This window comes from Triturus cristatus, chromosome 7 (assembly GCF_964204655.1).
Source record: "Triturus cristatus chromosome 7, aTriCri1.1, whole genome shotgun sequence".
NCBI classification, from domain to species: Eukaryota; Metazoa; Chordata; class Amphibia; order Caudata; family Salamandridae; genus Triturus; species Triturus cristatus.
In genome coordinates, this window is record NC_140590.1 from 88,288,512 (window position 1) to 88,307,645 (window position 19,134).

At 45.0% G+C, this 19,134-nt stretch overlaps 1 protein-coding gene across 6 annotated transcripts in view; it reads right to left on the reverse strand.

Moving 5' to 3' along the window:
* Positions 1–19,134, reverse strand: part of LOC146808888 (phospholipase A2 inhibitor gamma subunit B-like) — a 1,090,687-nt gene that overhangs the window by 812,940 nt on the left and 258,613 nt on the right. For all 6 annotated transcript variants that reach the window (XR_014966274.1, XR_014966273.1, XM_085615701.1 and 3 more), the window contains one exon: positions 9,261–9,380. Coding sequence is in view for 4 of the 6 variants with exons in the window: in XM_085615701.1 (XP_085471827.1) it covers positions 9,261–9,380 (120 nt within the window). In the remaining 2 variants the exon portion in view is untranslated. The remainder of the gene's footprint in view (positions 1–9,260; positions 9,381–19,134) is intronic.

The following is a 19,134-nucleotide window of genomic DNA, read 5'->3' on the forward strand; positions in this document are numbered from 1 at the left end:
GCACGAGCAGGCAGGCTTATCTCAGAGGCAGTGTGTAAAGCATTTGTGAACACATACAGTAATAAGGTGACAACACTACAAATGGACACCACCCAGGTTGTATTTTAAAAATAGGTATTTTTATATAGACTTAACACAAGACCAGACGACAAAAATCCACAATACTGTACTCAAAAATAGTTTCTTAAATGTTATAAAATAGCTCAGTTCTCTCAAGTTGAAAATGTGACACTTTACTCTCATAGGGCCCGATTTACAGAACTTAAGAAAAAATTTTAAACTTACTACCGTTTTGGTATTCACAGAAGGCACTTACTCATTTTGGTATTCACAGAAGGCACTTACTCATTTTGGTATTCACAGAAGTTAGGACTCCTAACTTTAGGACTCCCTTCCTTACTGTGTGGGAAGTTGATGCGTCTATTTCTTACTGCTTCTCCGGTGCCATGCGACACGCTGGCACCTCGATGCGATACTCTTCTCCGGTGCGATGCGACAAAATGGCGTCTTGGTTGCGATGCGACAACGTTGGTGTGATGCGACATGCCCGACGGCCGTGCGGTGACTCGATGATCTTTGGAGCCGCGACAGGACCTGCGACGCGCTTCTCTGGTGATGCGACGATGACCTCTGTGGCAGCGTCCCGCTTTTCCGGCGGTGTGCCGCGCTTCGGCGATGCGTTGATGACAGCGGCGGCTCGCTTCCTCTGCGATGCGATGACAGCGGCTGTAACACGTTTCTCATTGTTGTGTCGCGCTTCCAGCTCCCAGCGACACGCAGTCTCTCAGAAGGCCCAGCACAACAGCAGGCACTTCAGTTCCCAGCCAGGGAATTCAGGGGGGAGCTGGTTGGTGAAGTCTTGTATCCCTGAGACTTCAGGCAGGAGGCAGGCTCTAGTTCATGCCCTTGGAGATTCTTCTTCAAGTTGATAGAAAGCACACTCAGTCCTTTTCTCCTCTCTTTGGCAATGCAGCAACCACTGCAGCCCAACCCCCAAATACACAACACAGGGGTAGTCTCCTCCTCCAGCCTTCTGGTTCTTCTCCTCAGCAAAGGTTTGTCTTGATTCCCAGAAGTGATCTCAAGTTCTTGGGTCTGGGTCCCAATATTTATACTACTTTTCCTTTTGTTCTCTGAAGGGAGAGAGGCCTTTGCCTAGTCCAAACCAGTTCTGGTCAGTCCTGGAGCACTTTGTTGACATGTCTCCTTCTTACCTTTCACATTGCAGGGCAGGGACATCAGACACACCACAGGAGGTGGAGCCAGTATTGTGGAGGGAAGGCCCAGCCCTATTCAGGTCCCAGGTGAAACTCCTCCCTCCCATCTAGATGCAGATCTCTCTATTCACCACTGGGCTGACCCACCCTGTCTCCTGGAATCCCCCATTCCTGTCACTCAAACTCCAGACAAGGAATACACAACCTAGCAGAGGCAGGTTTGGATGGTTAGACAAGAAAATCCCTACTTTCTAAACGGCAAAAATGTGCAAGCAGGAGGCGGACAGAGGCGAGGAGAGACCTTTTCACATTGACCATTGACATCTCCCTTTTGCCATTTTTGGCTAAAGTGCTCGAGCGCCACGTCACTCGCGCCCTGAGTTCCTTTGTGGAGAAGCACGGAGCCCTTGCCTCCCGCCAAGCTGGCTTCCGCCCCGCACACTCTACGGAGTCCGTTGTTATGTCGGTTCTAGACACCCTCAGGGAGGGCATGGATACTAATCAGCACCAGGCCCTTGTGCTCCTCGATCTCTCAGCCGCCTTTGATACAGTGGATCATAACATTCTACTCTCCCGTATCGGGGCGGCGGGGATCGGGGGGACTGCCCTGGTCTGGCTATCCTCCTTCCTGAGCAACCGCACCCAGGCTGTCCGCCTGGGTGAATTCACAGCGGACATCCGGAAAGTTCAGTGCGGGGTTCCCCAAGGTTCCTCTCTCTCTCCCCTTCTATTTAATTTGTATATTGCCCCTTTAATTTTTTCTCTTCAACAGATGGAGGTCACCGTTTTCAACTATACGGATGACCTCCAGCTGGTCTTTAATCTCTCTTCTCCCTCTGCTGTTCTTAACTTCCAAACTGTCATGCTTCATATCAGGGACTGGATGAACCACAACCACCTGAAACTCAACCCTGATAAAACCGAGTTGGTGCTGACGGGTGGTTCATCCAGCCCCTGGTCCCCTCTCTTCTGGCCCCCCGCCCTTGGTCCCTCTCCTGCTCCCTCTTCCTCAGTTAAAACTTTAGGCATAAAACTTAATTCTCAACTCACCCTTCACTCCCAGGTCAGCTCTGTGGTTTCCTCTTCTTTCCTCTCACTGCGCACTATACACAGGGTGTCCCGCTTCTTCACTTTCTCTGCCCTCAAACTCATTATCTTGGCCATGGTGATGTCCCGCCTGGACTATGGGAACGCCCTGTATGCCGGTATCCCCGCATACAGTTTGCGTCGCCTACAACAGATACAAAACCAGGCGGCTCGCCTGGTCTTTAATCTCCCTAGATTTCACCATTCCACCCCACTTCTGAATTCACTACATTGGCTCCCCGTGCGAGCTAGAATTCAATTCAAGCTCGCATCCATTACCTTTTTGGACCGATCGGGCTTGGCGCCAGCCTTCATTTCTTCTGAAATTGCCTCATATATCCCCACCAGGACTTTACGTTCCTCCTCCCAGTTCCTCCTCTCCATCCCACGCTTCCGGAGAAAGAAGTGGGGAGGATCTAAATTTGCTATCCTTGCCCCTACCCTCTGGAATTCCCTTCCCCTTGAACTTCGTTCCATCACCCTCTATTCACAGTTCCGCAAACGCCTTAAAACCCACTTATTCACAAAATCCCTTGTATAAACGCTCCCCCTTCCCTCCCTGTTCTTAACCTCAGTCTCCCGTCAGCCATAGCGCCAAGAAACCGCTGGTATACGTGCGCTCTATAAATACTTTCAAACTCAAACTCAAACTCAAGGCATCCTTCCTTCCGGTGCAAGCTCATGAAGCCGGATTATTTTTCCCAATAGGATACCGATTCGGTTATTGCAAACGATAAAGGTAATTGTACCCTTATAAACGTTCTCCAGACTTGCACATTTTTGCAGTTTGGTTTTTGACAAATAGGCATACAATCTATATAAAACAAGTATTATATTTTGAGTGTAGTAGGGATCACACTAGGTGCTAATGACTAGGTGCTAATGAGTAAAGCAGTGGGGACTGCTTACGAAACATGTTGACCCAGTAGGGAGTATTGAATCAAGGTACATCCCCTACATATCCCCTTTTTAATGTTCTCAGCCAGGGAAATGAATAAATTAGTTTTTTCCACTAGCCAGAGAATTTTTAATTTTTGTAACTATTCACTAACCCTACCACTCTCACTCCCACATTACACAGAGCCTATTCCTTCACAAACAACAGTGCTCCCGCGCATTCGCTGGTCGCAGCACGCCCCGCCCCGTAGAGGAACGGGAAGACCCCTATGATGAAGCATGACACCATGGGATTCATAGTGTGTGAGGGGTATTTAAAAAAAACTTAGTGCCTTTCCATGACAATTCATGGAGCACTTTACTTTATTTACTATCACTAAAAAACTACAAATTAATAAATAAGCTTCACTTTTACAGGGTAGAATCACATTGTTTACTTTCTAAAAGTGGCATTGTCAAACACAGAATGTTAAAACCAACTACACTAAAAGATGTATTTTATCATTCTGAGTTCAGGCATACTAAACCCGAATTTCTACCATGTTCCCCCGAGTCAGTTAGGATTAGAAAATGTAATAACCAAACTGCCCATTCTGGCCTATGGAGAACAGGTAGCCTTGCATTAGTGAAAAACAAAAATGGTTGTAATTCACTATTAGGACATGCCACTCACGCCAGGGCATGTCCTACCTTTTACCTACAATGCACCCTGCCCTTGGGCCTACCATAGGGGTGATTAATATGTATAAAAGGGAAGGTTTAGGGACTGGCAAGTGGGTGCACTTGCCCAGTCAGTATGGCAGTACCAGACTGCACACAGGCTCTGCAATGGCAGACCTGAGACACACTTTACAAGCTGCTCTGGTGGGTGGCACAATCAGTGCTGCAAGCCCACCAGCAGCAATGGTTACAAGCCCTGGGCACACACAGTGCACTGTACTAGGGTCTGACAAGTAAACCAATCAAGCCAATCATGGAGTCACTAATCCATACATTAATTTACTATAAGAAGCACTTGCACTGTGGCACTGAACAGCAGTGGCACAGTGAACAAAGCCACTATAACCAGCAAAAACACATGAGGCAACAGCAAAAAATGGAAGGGAGACCCACGCCAATGGTGCCAGGTCTAACAGTGGTCACTTAATTTGCTGACAATGTTGAGTAACTGTGGAACTGCACCTCTCGTCGGTTGTGATACCTTCAGCTACAGCAGGTTTTAAATTAACAATATTTCATGTTCTGAGGCTCTTAATTTGGATTCTTCTTGCATCCGAAGTTTGTAGATTTACTTTTCTCATTTTAAATATCTGAAAGTAAAAAACATTGTTGGACTAGATACCTACGTTGCACAATACTTGGAATGTGTCAGAAGTAAAACTGATTGATTCTGCTTTTTTTTTTTTTTACAGAGTTTTATATAGCGCGAACTTGACCCTAATCGGGTATCAGAGCGCTTTACATAGCACCATTTGCATTACATGAGGACACATTCATTTATGTTAGGCCAAGGGAGATTAGGTGATTTGCCCAGAATAACAGGATGCTCAGCGTCATTGCGGAGACTCTAATCCAGTTTCCCAGATTCTAGGTCCAGCCCTTAGGCCAACTCCTCTCCCCAACAGGAAAGCTTTGAAACAGAAAAAGGTTATTAGCTTTAATCAAGCAGCCAGCTGAGGGTGTGGACATCACTTAGCAGCATTGTCAAAAGCAGAATGTTTCATTCTTCTTTATCCCAAATAATCCCAAAGTCTACATCAATTTTGACCATGCTTCCTGCTTTACAGTACATTTGGCCTCTGTAAATGGCGTCAAAGACCCAAGGACATGACAGACGTTCAGATAACACTTGTTGGAGTCTATGGTTCTGGTATTCAATTGAAGGTAAGTTTTTACAGTGTAAACCCACAGTGTTCATTTCACCGAATTCCAATTTTTGAACGGGTACATTATTAACAGACACAATTCAAAACCAACATTATGCATTTATGTCTCAGATCATCCAAACATTTTTCATTAAGTGTGGACCACTGGTGCTGTTCCATCAAAGCATCAGTTGTGTGTGGTAGCATTTGCTAGTTTGATAGGGTCGCTCAGCTGTACATAATGTCTTCATGTTATTGTACAGCGCTAGCTTGAATGCCCGTCCAAGCACTATGTGCAGTTAATAAAACCAATAAAATAAACACCATATAATTCAACTCCACACCATGACACAAAAATCCACTTGTCATCATACCACTCTGCTACATAATTCCACTCCACTCCAAACCATATAATTGCAGTCCATGTAACACACTTCAACTCCAGGAAATCCCACTACACATGATTGTACTCCAATCCAACATTTCACACCAAATATTTACACTACACATATATCCACTCACTTCAAAAACACATAATTACACTCCACAAAATAAATTAAACTTTGCAACATGCCACATAATTCCACACCATATAATACTACTCCACACAATGCCACATAATACTACTCCAAACTATGCCACATAATTTAAAAAACACACAATTTAATACCAAACAATTTTGAACCACACAACATAATTACACTCCACATAATACCACTCAGTGCCAAATAATTACAATTTAGCATATTTACACTCTACTCAATACAACATAAATACACAACACATAAATGCACTCTACACGACATACCAGAAAGACAAAAATGCACTCCATACCATGCCACATATTTCCCCAAAAATATACCTTAGGTCTACATCCACAGTTCCATGCCACACAATTCAAATCAACTTGTTTCAAATACTCAACAAAATTCCACACCGTACCACATACCTCCAATCCTTACCAGATTTCCACATCATGAAGCAAAATATAACATCATTCATCTCCACAACATGCCACTCCACAACACAAAATACAATTTCACATAATTAACTCCACAGCATACAATCTCAATCCACACAATTCAGGCACACTTCCAGTACACTTAATTCTATTTCATTACTATCCTCATAATTCACTAGCACACCATGCCACATTTCCACTGCACAACACCACAATTCCGCACCACACAATATCATAACAAACAATTGCAATTCAACCCATCTCTCCAACACACTTCCACCAACCCTTTTATCTCTGCTCCACACACCCACTGCCCCTCTCATCTCTCACATTCCCACTACCCCTTCTCATCTCACAATCCCACTGCCCCGTCACATACCACTCACACTCCCTATCTTCTCTCTATACTGCCTGATCACACATGCTACCCTCCTAAACCTCCTTGGGCTGTCCACTCATCCACCTCTCGCCTCTCCCTTGAGTGCCCCTCCCACTCGTCTCTCTCGCTTGCTCTCTCACACAATCTTCCCGCAGCTCTCATGTGGTTCGTTTCGAGCACGGTTTCTTGCCCATGCCTTTTCAAAGAGCCATCACTCAAACGCACATTCTCATCCTCTTCTAGGGTGTCTTCTGCGTACACAAGCGGTCCCTCTTTATGCGTCTCTGGCCTGCCTTCCTGTCAGACTTGCCTCACTATGAAGACAATTCCCTCAGGAGCAGAAGATTTTTCCCCAAATCCAACCTGCCGAAGCCTGCGACAGGTGATAACAACTGTCACGAACTTCAGCTCGGGGGAAAGGGGAAGTGGAAGACAAAACAAGAGAGACTGCCTCCTGACTCTGGTCGCTCTCCTAACTTCTATTCTTGGAAGGTGAGTCACCTGCAAGAGATAAGCACGAAACATAAACTTGCCCAAAGTTCTTATTGCCTCACTTACTCTCTTTCTCTCTCTCTCTCTATATGCCTTTTACCTGTGTCAGTTTTTGAGGCTAGCTCCTCTCTATGATGTTTTGTCTGAGGTGAAGAAAATCTGATTCACTGGAAGAACCTGTTACTACTTGTCGTTTGGAAAGTCTTTCTTGTCATAAAGTATATTGAAATATTTAATTATCAAGTCTTGGTTCTTCCAAGAAAAAAGTTATATTCTTCACAACTCCGCAAGTTCGAATTTTTCTCTTAGATTCTTGACAGTTCTGTCCTTTCTTACTAAATAGTCTTGGTCTCACACTGCGCAAGGTAAACAACTATCTCCTCACAGATGAAATCTTCTTGACTGGAAACCACATGAACACGCTTACTTGAAATTCGGAGCTCTTCTCTTCACAGAAGCAACTCCCTTGAGACTTTCTTCTCTTCACCTTGCTCACCGGATCACTGAACTGGAACTGCTGCTTCTAGCTTCACAATTATTTTATGCTAAAGGAATTACGAAGACTTAAATTCTCCGACATATCTGGAAGCAACATTAAAAGCCTTTTCTACTTCCCTACTGAAGATTAATCTTAGTAGAATAGACTCTCTCAATAACTCTGAGTTGACACGAAGCGCTGAGGTAAACACTCCTGTCAGGATTTTCTCGTTCGTTGAAGTGCGCCGCGCGAACTTCGCGCATGCGCGTTAGCACCTTCAGAAGTGTCTCAGCGAGGAGCAACTAGACCGCGCACCACTACAGGAAGTGGGTACGGCCGAGTAACGATTCCCAGCAAGGGAATGTTCACGTATCAAGGCACGCAGGGAGGATCTCCAGCCAGGACTTAACCTTCTCCAACGTGGATACTTGCCTGCAGGTATTTTAACCAAGGTATGACCTTTCTGGTTATTACACTTCCTTGCATAAGCGCAAGAGTTCCTGACACTTCCACTTGTTTCTCACTTACTCACAAACTCTTTTAGCTCCTCTAAATAGAATTAATTCACCATTTCGTACACAAACTACCTATCCCTCTCTATCTTCCTTTATATCTATTCTATGCAGATCTCACCCCTATCTAACCATCATGCCACATAAGTCCACTACACAAATACACTCCACACCACACCACACAGTTCCACCCCACACAATTCCAATCCATCCCACTTAATTTCACTCCATACCTCATACATCCACTCCACTCCAAACTAAAAACAATAACAACATAACACATTGGTAATATGCATTGTCATTTAAAATGTCAATCGCTCTAACGCTCGAAAATGCGAGACCTATTTAATTACAAATGTTTGTTTTTAGATTTTAGGTCGTAACACCATACATTTCTTTCATGTATAAAAAAAATAAAAAAGGGTTTTTGAAATGCATTGCCTCTGCACCATGTTTGAACCACTAGATATGTGGATTGCACATAAACAACTTCTATTATTTTCCTGGCCACCTAAGACAGTTTTCTTTGATTTGCACAAGATCAGAAAGTGACAAGTGGCTGAGCTGAAGCATAGAACTGACCAAAGAGACTAAAGTACATAGATTCCCAATGTGAAGGTGTAAAACAGAAAGTGTACAACCTGGCAGCACTCTATCTAGCGGTTTAAGGCCATCTACACTGAATTTATCTCGTCAACCCGCTGACAAGTTTCTTTATCGATCTTTATCTATCGGTGGCAAACAAGTAGACATTATCTTCTTCCCAATGTCGCTTTGTGCAGAAAAGTAAAGAAATTGCAGCATGAATCAATCTTTTCTTTACTACAACCAAAAAGGCATTCAAAATACAAAAAGTAAATGCCTCATACACGCTCTAGCATCCAAACCTTTGGCAATAATGCATAGCTTATACTACTACCCAAGAGCAGAACACCACAGAAGGGAGCTATGAAGCATAGCTTTAAAAAAACACGCCCCTAAATCCACTCAGATTTGTTTGACTCAAGCTGAGTCTGGCGTTCTACCAAAAAAAAAACAAGGCATGCTGTTTGTTTAAAATAACATGCAGCGCTATGGGTATGACAAAGGAGGATTTTTTTTCCAAGGTCAAACACGGAACAGTGCAAAAAACCATAAATAGGAGTAAGCAAACTGAGATTGGCATGAAAGACAACATATCCTGAGCAAGGAATAACTGTGGAGCACTGCATACGATGCTGTCAGTAACTGACGTCTGGAGCTTTATGTAGTGGCACGACACCTCAAAAACTGGCCCCCTGATAAAAACCAGGGGGGTCATCCTCACAATTATATTGTTTTGATTGGTACAGTGATGCAATGCTGTGGAACTCTTGTATGTAAAGATAACTTACCTATTGTAAGCTCAACAATTTTCGAGAGACAGACATCAGACCCAGCAGGGCAGGCCTGAGGATCCCTACTACAGTATTGTTCTTCAGTGCTGAGGCACCTCACACACAAGATGGCATTGCCTAAAGAAAAGATGGAGACACCTTCTGTCACTACTTTGCACCTTAACAGAAGGACACAGAGGTACAGTATCTAGAATAGTTTTACACAGCGTATGGGTCATAATTAAGGCTCCCTGTTTACAGCTTTAACTTATTTTTAAAGATAAATACAGACAGAAAACGATTTAATTTCCTGTCTGTATTTATTTTCACATTTGGATACAAACGGAAATTAGGTTCTTTTTTTAGTGATTCTATATGCTGCTGTCAGTCATAACTGTCAGGCCAATAGAGAGGATTGACTGATAAAGGCCATAAAAAAACTGAAACTTAGTATTAAAGCTTAAACATCAGTAGATATGCATAAGGTTGTTACTGACATTTTGATATTTTCATATAGGTGTATTGATTTATCATCCGTGGGTCTTCATGTCCTTAAAACGTGTCAGGCATTCAAACAGGAGTGTACATTTATTAGTTAAATACATTTGGAAATATACTAGTTTCAGCTTAATTTTTTCACAAAACTTAAAATAAAAACAGATAAAATTAGCAAGACATAAATATCGAGAAATGTCCAAAAAATAAATAACATAAACCGGGAGTTCTAGTCATTCTCTATGCGGTAGCCAAGTGTTTGCTCATCACTTACCTGCAATATTATTTCTTCATCATCGGAATATACTTGTTATTCTTAACCTTTAGAATATCACATTTAAAATATTTATTTAAAAAAGTGACATTTCAGACTTGTCTTTTTTAATTTAAACGCTCACAAGGTTTGATGGAAGACTGCAATATATGACCAACCAACTGGCTTCACGCAAAGGACAGGAAAACTCAGACATTCACACTGTAACCAAAACACAAGTCCAACTCATCGTATTTAAATAGCTTAGTGATAGGTGCATAGTAAGAACACACAGCTTAGTAGAAGACTGAAGGATACATTCGCCCTTGAGAGTTTCCACCATGAAGAACATTATTCCGCACACTAATTACAGGAGACGGAGACCCACAGTATTCAAAACACATGTCCATTGGCATGGATTAAGTGGAAGGTGACAAGAACTGGGCCTCGTTAAGAAATCTTTCCATGGGAAAAATTGAAAACCATACTGCAAGACACCTGGTATCCCCATGAGGTGAATGACTTAGAAAATGCAGCACTATAAGAACGAAATCTGTACCAAAACATCACATAGAGCCCACAGGCAGCTTAGAGAACAAAAGTGACTGCCCTTAATGCAGACAGTGAATGAGGGCAAGCAATGCAACAGTATAGCTGACTTATTTCTATTTGACTCACAATTAAGCAATAATATTCAAGTGGATGGCACTATCGGATAGCAATTAGGAGGGGATGAAGTCTCAGGGCCCAGGGCGAATACCCACTTGGATAATATATATAGAATTATAGATGAGTAACTGGGATGTTTTTCGCCGAGGGGGTTGTCAGTGACATCAAAAAGACAATGAAAATGAAGCTCAAGTTGTATAAGATGTTACTGTGAAACCCACAAGAATACTTATCCTCCTGTTACCCGCCCCTACTACTCTCTAACCCTCTACCCCACCCACCCACCTCCAGGTGAAGCTGTGGTATCTGCTTTCCAGCGCAGCAGTGACAAGCTTTCTAGGCACCCTGACAGAGAAGTCTGTAATTCCTTTATGTGTAGCAACAGTGGGAAACAACTTTCGTTACCCATTGTTGCTAAGTTCCAGAGCAGCTAATTACCAGGCACATAATCTGCTTATTCGTGTTAAAGTCTTCCAAAGAAAGTCATACTTGATGCTTTTGTAAAAATAATTTCAACACTTTTGGCGTTTGTTTTGCGTTCATAATGTTTTTCTAAGATGTGCTTTTTCGTGGTTCTAAATAAATAAAAGGTTGCTCTTAGGTTGTTGAAATGAATTGGATGAGAGGAGCGAGGTGTATAAATGGAGGATATAAAAATGAATGTAATTACTTTTGGTCACAATTACATTTATTTATTGGTGGTGGTGCAAATATATGTTCGTATAGTGTGAACTAGTGTGCACGTTGCTTTAATTTCCTTAAGCTTGTAAGGAGAAATGCACTTGGTTCATGCACTATGGGAGGACCAAACACAAGAAGAATGCATGATGCCCGCATGCCATAACAAATGGCATTAAACAAAATGAGAGCAACGCTGAATTCTACCAATGGTAGGAGATGGGTGGCCGGTAATCCCACAGATAGAACACAACACGTCTCTTCGAAACAGTGCATGTCCTTTCTAACTGAGCAGCGCAAACAATGTCTAGCTGAAACATAAAAAAACTGATTTTGCACAAATCTACTGCTTTTGCTATGAATGAATTGAGGTTTTATTGAATTAGACCTCATCAGACTTCAACAATTTAAAACATTTTAAAACATTCATAATTACTGCAAGACTTTAAAAGATAACCTACACAATATTCCTTTCTATTAACACAGGTGAAATCTACTGGCTTTGCCAATGCTTGTTGTATTTAGAAACAGGGCGATATACAGGATTGATCCATAATCATAAAATATGGAACTGACGCGAAGGCTAGGGAGCTGATGCGGCATTCTTTCGGGAGAGGATGTGGCACAAGGGTCCAGGCTGGGGACTATGGAGCTGGTAAAGCGGTTTCGAGTTTCAGCGTTGGCTTAAAATCCTTCATTTTGGCCAAATCACTTAATCTCGTTATGCCTACAAAAATGAATATGTCCTTGTGTAAAGTAACCGGTGCTAATGCAAAGCACTGCGAAACCTTCGGGTGGTGTTGATGCCATAGAATACTGCACACAAAAAAAGTAACTAGTGCTAGTGTAAAGCGCTCCGATACCTACAGGTGGTGTTGGTGGTATATAAACTGCACAAAAAACAAAAAAAGTAACTGGTGCTTATGTAAAGAGTTCCAAAACCTTCGGGTGGTGTTGGCGCTACATAAAACTGCGCAAGTTGTTTTTGAAAAAACAAAGTCTGTTAAGAAGGGGATCTGTGCAGCAGAGTTCAGCGGGGGTATGCAGCAACAGGCGGGAGGTGGATGGGCAACCAATAGCAAATGCAGGCAGTCATGTTGAGATTAAGTGATTTGCCCGTAATCACAAAACTGTGGAACTGAGGTTGAGGCTAGGGAGACGATCTGGTACCGTCTTGGGATAGGATGTTGTGTAAGGACCACAGCTGCCGACTAAGGAGCTGGGAAACCGGGTTGGAGTTTAGGCATCGGCTTAACATTCTGGATACTAGTCAAATCACTTAATTTCCCAGTGCCTACAAAAATGTATGTGCAGGGCTCGAAAAATCCTCTCGCTCACTTGCATTTGTGAGCCAGATTTAATTAGGGCAAGCTATTTTTAGGCCCTATTCGCCCTTTCTGGTGAGTAGGAAGACAGTCTGACCTTTGACCCTTGTCTTTGAAAGCAGAGCAAATCTGACAAGACAGCTAGATTTAAAAGCATCTTTATTGCTCTCAAAGTGAATGAGCAATAAAAATGCCTTTAAAAATTAGTCACATTTGCTCACAGAGGTCAAGTGCATTACTGTTAGGTCGAGTAAATTTTTGAAGTTACCAGACCTGCAGGTCTAGTAAAAATATTGGGATTATTCGAGCCTTGATGTGCCCTTGTGTAAAGGTACTGTTGCTAATGTTAAGCGCTACAGTACCTCTGGGTGGTGTTGGTGCTATATAAAACTACACAGAAAAAGCAACAGGTGATATAGTAAAGCATTCCACTACCTTCGGGGGCTGTTAATGCTATATAAAACTGCACAAAAAAACCAGAAAGAATAACTTTGTTAGGCTGGTTTACAGTAGGAAACATAACGCATCGGCAACCACATTAAAAGGACTACTTTTGCCATGGACACTGAGGAGCAGGCAGACCTTGATGACATTAAGATTTAGACTGGCTCCTTTGAAGAGAATTCAAGTTAAGCAACAATGGTGCACATAAACACTTAACCAGTGAAAACGCATACCTGATTCACTTGATTTCTGATTTTCCAGCTATAAACGCCATTGCCGAACAACCACATATGATGTAAACACACACACACCTAGGACCCACATGTGCGGAAAATAAGCAGACTACACATGTGCCAAGTAATAGCAGCCGTGCACATACTCAGAATGTCAGCTATACACTAACAGGACATTAAAAGGCAGAACACCACCATTTGCTGAACGTAAAAACACTACAGTGGGGCTTAAGCAGTGACGGGGATGGGGAAGTGGGTGATTTGTGGAAAGGACAAGCCCCGGGAGGTGCAAAGGAGCAAGCAGAGTCGGAAGGGCGGAGGTGGGGGAAACAGAAAAAAGCAACGAAGGGAAAAGCAGTGGTGGGGGTGATTTATGGATGGGGCAAGCACCGGGATGTGCAAGGGACCAAGTAGTGATGGAACGGAGGAGTTGGAGAAAACAAAAAGCAGCAGCAATAAGAAAAGCAGTGAGGGGGTGATCTGTGGATGGGGCATAAGGGCAGGTGGGAGGAGACAAGCTGGTAAAACTACAAGCACAGTGCAGAGTGCTGAGAAAAAGAAAAAAGTAGCCCTTAAAATAGTCATAAAAAAGGGAGAAGTCGTTGCTTACAAGTACTTAGTCCATGCTCTGGGGGAGGGCTAAACACAAGAAGAGGTATGACCATGCATGCCAAGGACAAATGGTGACAACGAAAATAAGGCAGACAATGGAGCGAGCAAATGGGAAGCCTGTTGGGGTGGGGAGGGGGGGGGGGCTGGAGCCCACAGAATAAACACAACGTGTCTCCTCAAGACAGCGATTGAGCTGTCTAGCCGAGACCTAAAGAGGGCGGTATGAAGCGCTACTGAGTGAAGTGTCAGCCTACTCATTCAGATATGGCTGCCTTGCATCGCACAGGTAGTTACAAGAAAAGGGTATAACCCATATATGCCACTGGGACCTGGGTAATTGACAGTACAGAAGACAAACGGTCCCAGTGGGACAATTTTAAACACAAATATTTATGCAACAGCCTCCATTGAATTACTTATACTGTAAACTTCTGCTCAATATTATTTATTCATATTGACCATCAATCTGAATGTGCAAAATTCAGCGGACATCTGGAACATATGTAAAAAAAAGTGCCCTGAATGTGTAAAAGGGAGAAGGGGAAGAATGAGTCTGTAAGGTGAGGGTTAAATGGCAGAGGAAAGGAAGTGACAATATATACATCAACAATAGTATTTACAAGGGAAAGGCTTGTCCAGCAGGACAGTTATAGTAGACACAGTGAAAAAGCACTGTTGACCACACTGGCATAGAAACAACAAAATGTCGACGTTTCGACCCCAGCCATACGTAGGTGACCTTGATCCTTACAAGGGGGTCTTCCTCTGTATAGGGGGCACCTGAGAAGTTGACAAAGGAGAATACTTAGAATTTATTGTAATTTATATTTCAAGCACTAGGTATAAAAAAGGAAAAACTGAATTACCGTGAACCTCCAATGACTGGGTGGTTTAAATGATAACACTGGGCCTCTGGGCTCTTAGGGCAGAGAACGGGCAGATGACAACCTAAAAAAAGAGGGTTGAGCGTCATCAGTCATTTAAAAAAAGAGATAGTACTGAGTGATATTAGTGTATGCAAAGCATATCACAAAATTATTATGGACTTACTTTTTATAGGATTAATTTCAATTATGTCCCTTTCAAACACAAGGACCAAGACAAATCCGAAGGTTCCGAGTTACTGGAAAGAATAATAAACAAACAAGGAACCAAAGGTATACCACCACTCTTAACCACGGTATAGAAGTCTAAACTGTTAAAGGAGCCCAAATGTGAGAGTGTGACTTGTTACCTTGTAAATTAGAGCAGACATCGTAATGGAATTTCGAATGGCCTCGAAAGTACCGAGCTTCTAAAGAAACAGAAGGACAAACATATATATTACCACTATGTCCAAAGTCTCAGTCGTTCTGAAGTAAAACCGGGAAAGATTAAATCTCAAATACCTAAAAATGAAGTGCATCCGTTCACTGCAGCGTAAACGGAGCATTGAAAGGGAGATGCCTTTAAAACGTAGTCATCATGACTAGCACACGCAGCCTGCGCCGTTACAGTCCCTAGATGCGGCCAGATTGTGGCCACAGTGATGACGAAACGTAAAAACATGGAGGAAAGACTACTCTTAGTGATGAACGTTTTGGAAGGGAAAAGATTTAGATTGTAAAACTGTTGATGAAAAATCTTCCTTGCGCGAAGAGACAGTACTGGTTCTTGCGTGCCAAGTTGAGATACATTGGATGTAATATTGGCTTGTAACAGAAAGAATGTTACATTGTTATTATCACGAGAAAGTAAATATTTGCAATTTTAGAGCAAAAACATCACATGTACAAAACAGTATAAGTTGCTGGTAAGAACCAGTCGCATGTCAAAACTGAATGGGAATACACTATAATATAGGCAATGTGTGCATAAACATTTGCACTTGATGGATAATAAGCGCATTACATGGTACATAGGATACCAAAATCCCCACTACGTAAATTGAAATGGATAACAATCTCGTGCTCTGTTCCTGGCCACAGGATACATGGGTATGATCTAAAATAACATCACACAATGTCTGCTGATTATATAAATCCCAAATACATAATAAAAGTCCTTTGGAAATGAATAGCAGTCTCGCGCTCTGTTCCTGGTCATTCGATACATTGGTATGAAACAAAACACATCACACAATGACACAGATCCACGTACATGATAAAACTCCTTCGGATAGGGAGAGATTTGGGTTAATATGCAAAATAGGGGGTCTGAATGTTCAAAAAGGGAACATGGTTATTCTGAAATTGGGCAAGATAGGTGCGCACTCCTTGCATCTAATTCATTCAGACCATTCTGGATTCTAACCAACAAATGCATCCACTTACACTCTCGAACGTTCAAGACAGACTGAATGTTACCTCCTCTGACCCCAAGTGTGACCCTCTCTAAGACCAACCACTTCAAACTCTCAGCTTCGTCTTGGGTGTTCTGGAAATGATCAACCAGAGGTTCTCCTGGAACACCGCAATGGACCCTGCTGCAATGTTGAAGTATACGTGTTTTTACTTTTTGTTGAGTCTGGCCCACGTATACTTTCTCGCGAGGGCAGATAATGGCATAAATTACATCTGATGAGTGAGTTAGTGAAACATTTTAAGTCTATTTCATGTTGTTTATGGATGAATGGTTTCGTTTGGATAGTCAGCGACCTTTGACCCTGTTCACCAGGCAGGTCGCTCCCCTCACCGCCACGCAGCCCCCTGTGTGACGCTTGCCGCTGCCGCTGCTCAAGACCGACTGCCTGCCGAGTGCCACTGCCCCCCTTCTCTTTTTGTACCCGCGTGAGTGTCTGCCTGCCTGCCTTCTCTTGTGACTTGTACCCCCTTTGTGCCTCCTTGTGCCCTCGTTTTACCTCTATTTTTGCCCAGTAGTGCTCCCTTTCTTCTGTTCCCGTCCCTCGCTGCCCGATTCCCGCCACCGCGTCCCGTAGCTCCGCCCACTCTCACCCTATTGGCCGCCCCACTCCCACCTCCCAGCTGCTCCTCCCTCCCTCTCCCACTCATATGGAGGCCGTGCAGCGGGCGCGCCGCCGGCGCGCCGGAGGCAAGCCCGTCTGCGCCCGTCTGCGCCCGTCCGCGCCCAGCGCCGGACCCCCTGGCCCCCGCAGATGCCAGCCCACCCGCCAGACCTACGACGCCGCTGCCCTCATCGCACTCAACACCGGGCGTATCCCAGACTGCTGCCGCGCCGCCCCAAGACGCACCCACGGACCCTTCACCTGCCAGTCCTGCAAATTCTCCTGCATCCGGACCCGTACGACACCCGCCAAGCCAAGCACCAGCAGCAACCATCTTACGTGCATCCTGCTCAACACCCGCTCCGTCCACAGGCACGCCGTAGAAGTCTGGAACCTGCTCGACACCACATCTCCAGACGTAGCCTTCCTCACGGAAACATGGATGAACGCCTCCTCAGCACCCGACATCGCCATCGCCATCCCGGACGGATACAAGATGACCCGGAGGGACCGCATCAACCAGACTGGAGGAGGCATCGCCATCGTCCACAAGAACACCATCCGCATCACGACCAACTCCGACGACACCCTCACAGCCGCCAAACATCTTCACTTCCAGATTTACACCCACCCCAAGACCACTCTCAGAGGCACCCTCATCTACAGACCCCCCAGGACCCCGCACACAATTCAGTGAAGACATCGCTGACTTCATCAGCCCACACGCCCTCCCCTCCGCTGACTACATCCTCCTAGGAGATCTCAACTTCCACCTGGAGAACAACAGCAACAACAACACCACCACCCTACTGGACAACCTCGCCAACCTCGGACTCAAGCAACTGGTGAACAACCCCACACATTACGCCGGACACACGCTTGACCCAGTCTTCTCCTCCAGCAAGCACATCTCCTTCAGCCACGCCACCGGACTCCACTGGACAGACCACAGCTGCGTCCACTTCAGCTTCAGAAGAACCACGACTCACCACCACCAGCAACAGGCTCCCCGCAGGAGCTGGAACAAGATCACCTCCGACCAGCTCTCCACAGCACTGAGCCAGAACCCTCCCGCCAGCTCAACGGACCCCAACCAAGCAGCCAACAACCTCTCACAGTGGATCACCAACTGTGCCAACGACCTCGCACCCCTGAAAAACCATCCCAACAGGACCAAAGGCAAGACAGCCCCTTGGTTCAACGACGACCTCAAGAACTCAAAGAAGAACTGCCGCACCCTCGAGAAAGCCTGGCGAAAAAACCCGACTACAGACAACATGAACACCCTCAAGCAAGCCGCCCGCAAACACCACCAGCTGATCCACACCACCAAGAGGACAACATTCAAGGAACAACTGGACAACAATGCACACAACAGCAAGGAACTCTTCAACATCGTCAAAGAGCTCTCCAACCCCAGCGCCGAAAACAACGACACTCTGCGACTCACTGGCCTTGTTCTTTCACCGCAAGATCGCCGTCATACACAACAGCTTCAGCGCACAGCCCACTCACCCAACAGCCGAACTGACGCCCCCCACCACCACCCTCCGCGCCTGGACCCCGGTCAGCACCGAAGACACCATCCGCACGATGAACACTATCCACTCCGGATCACCAACCGACCCATGCCCCCACCACATCTTCAACAAGGTCGACTCCGTCATCGCACCCCAACTCCGGGACATCATCAACTGCTCCTTCAACACCGCCACCTTCCCGGAGAGCTGGAAGCATGCCGAACTCAGCGCCCTCCTGAAGAAACCATCAGCAGACCCCACCGACCTCAAGAACTACCGCCCCATCTCGCTCCTCCCGTTCCCTGCCAAAGTCATCGAGAAGACCGTCAACAGACAGCTTGCCACCTTCCTCGAGACGAACGGATCCCTCGACCACTCGCAGTCCGGTTTCAGAGCCAACCACAGCACCGAGACCGCCCTCATCGCAGCCACTGATGACATCCAAACCATGCTCGACAACGGGGAAACAGCGGCCCTCATCCTCCTAGACCTCTCCACAGCATTCGACACTGTCTGCCAAGGCACCCTGGTGCAGCGCCTCCGCAACATCGGAATCCAACAGAAGGCCCTGGAGTGGATCATCTCATTCCTCGCCGGAAGAACCCTGAGAGTTCGCCTCCCCCCGTTCAGATCCGAGGCCACCGAAGTCATCTGCGGCGTACCACAAGGATCATCACTCAGCCCCACCCTCTTCAACGTCTACATGAGCCCCCTCGCAG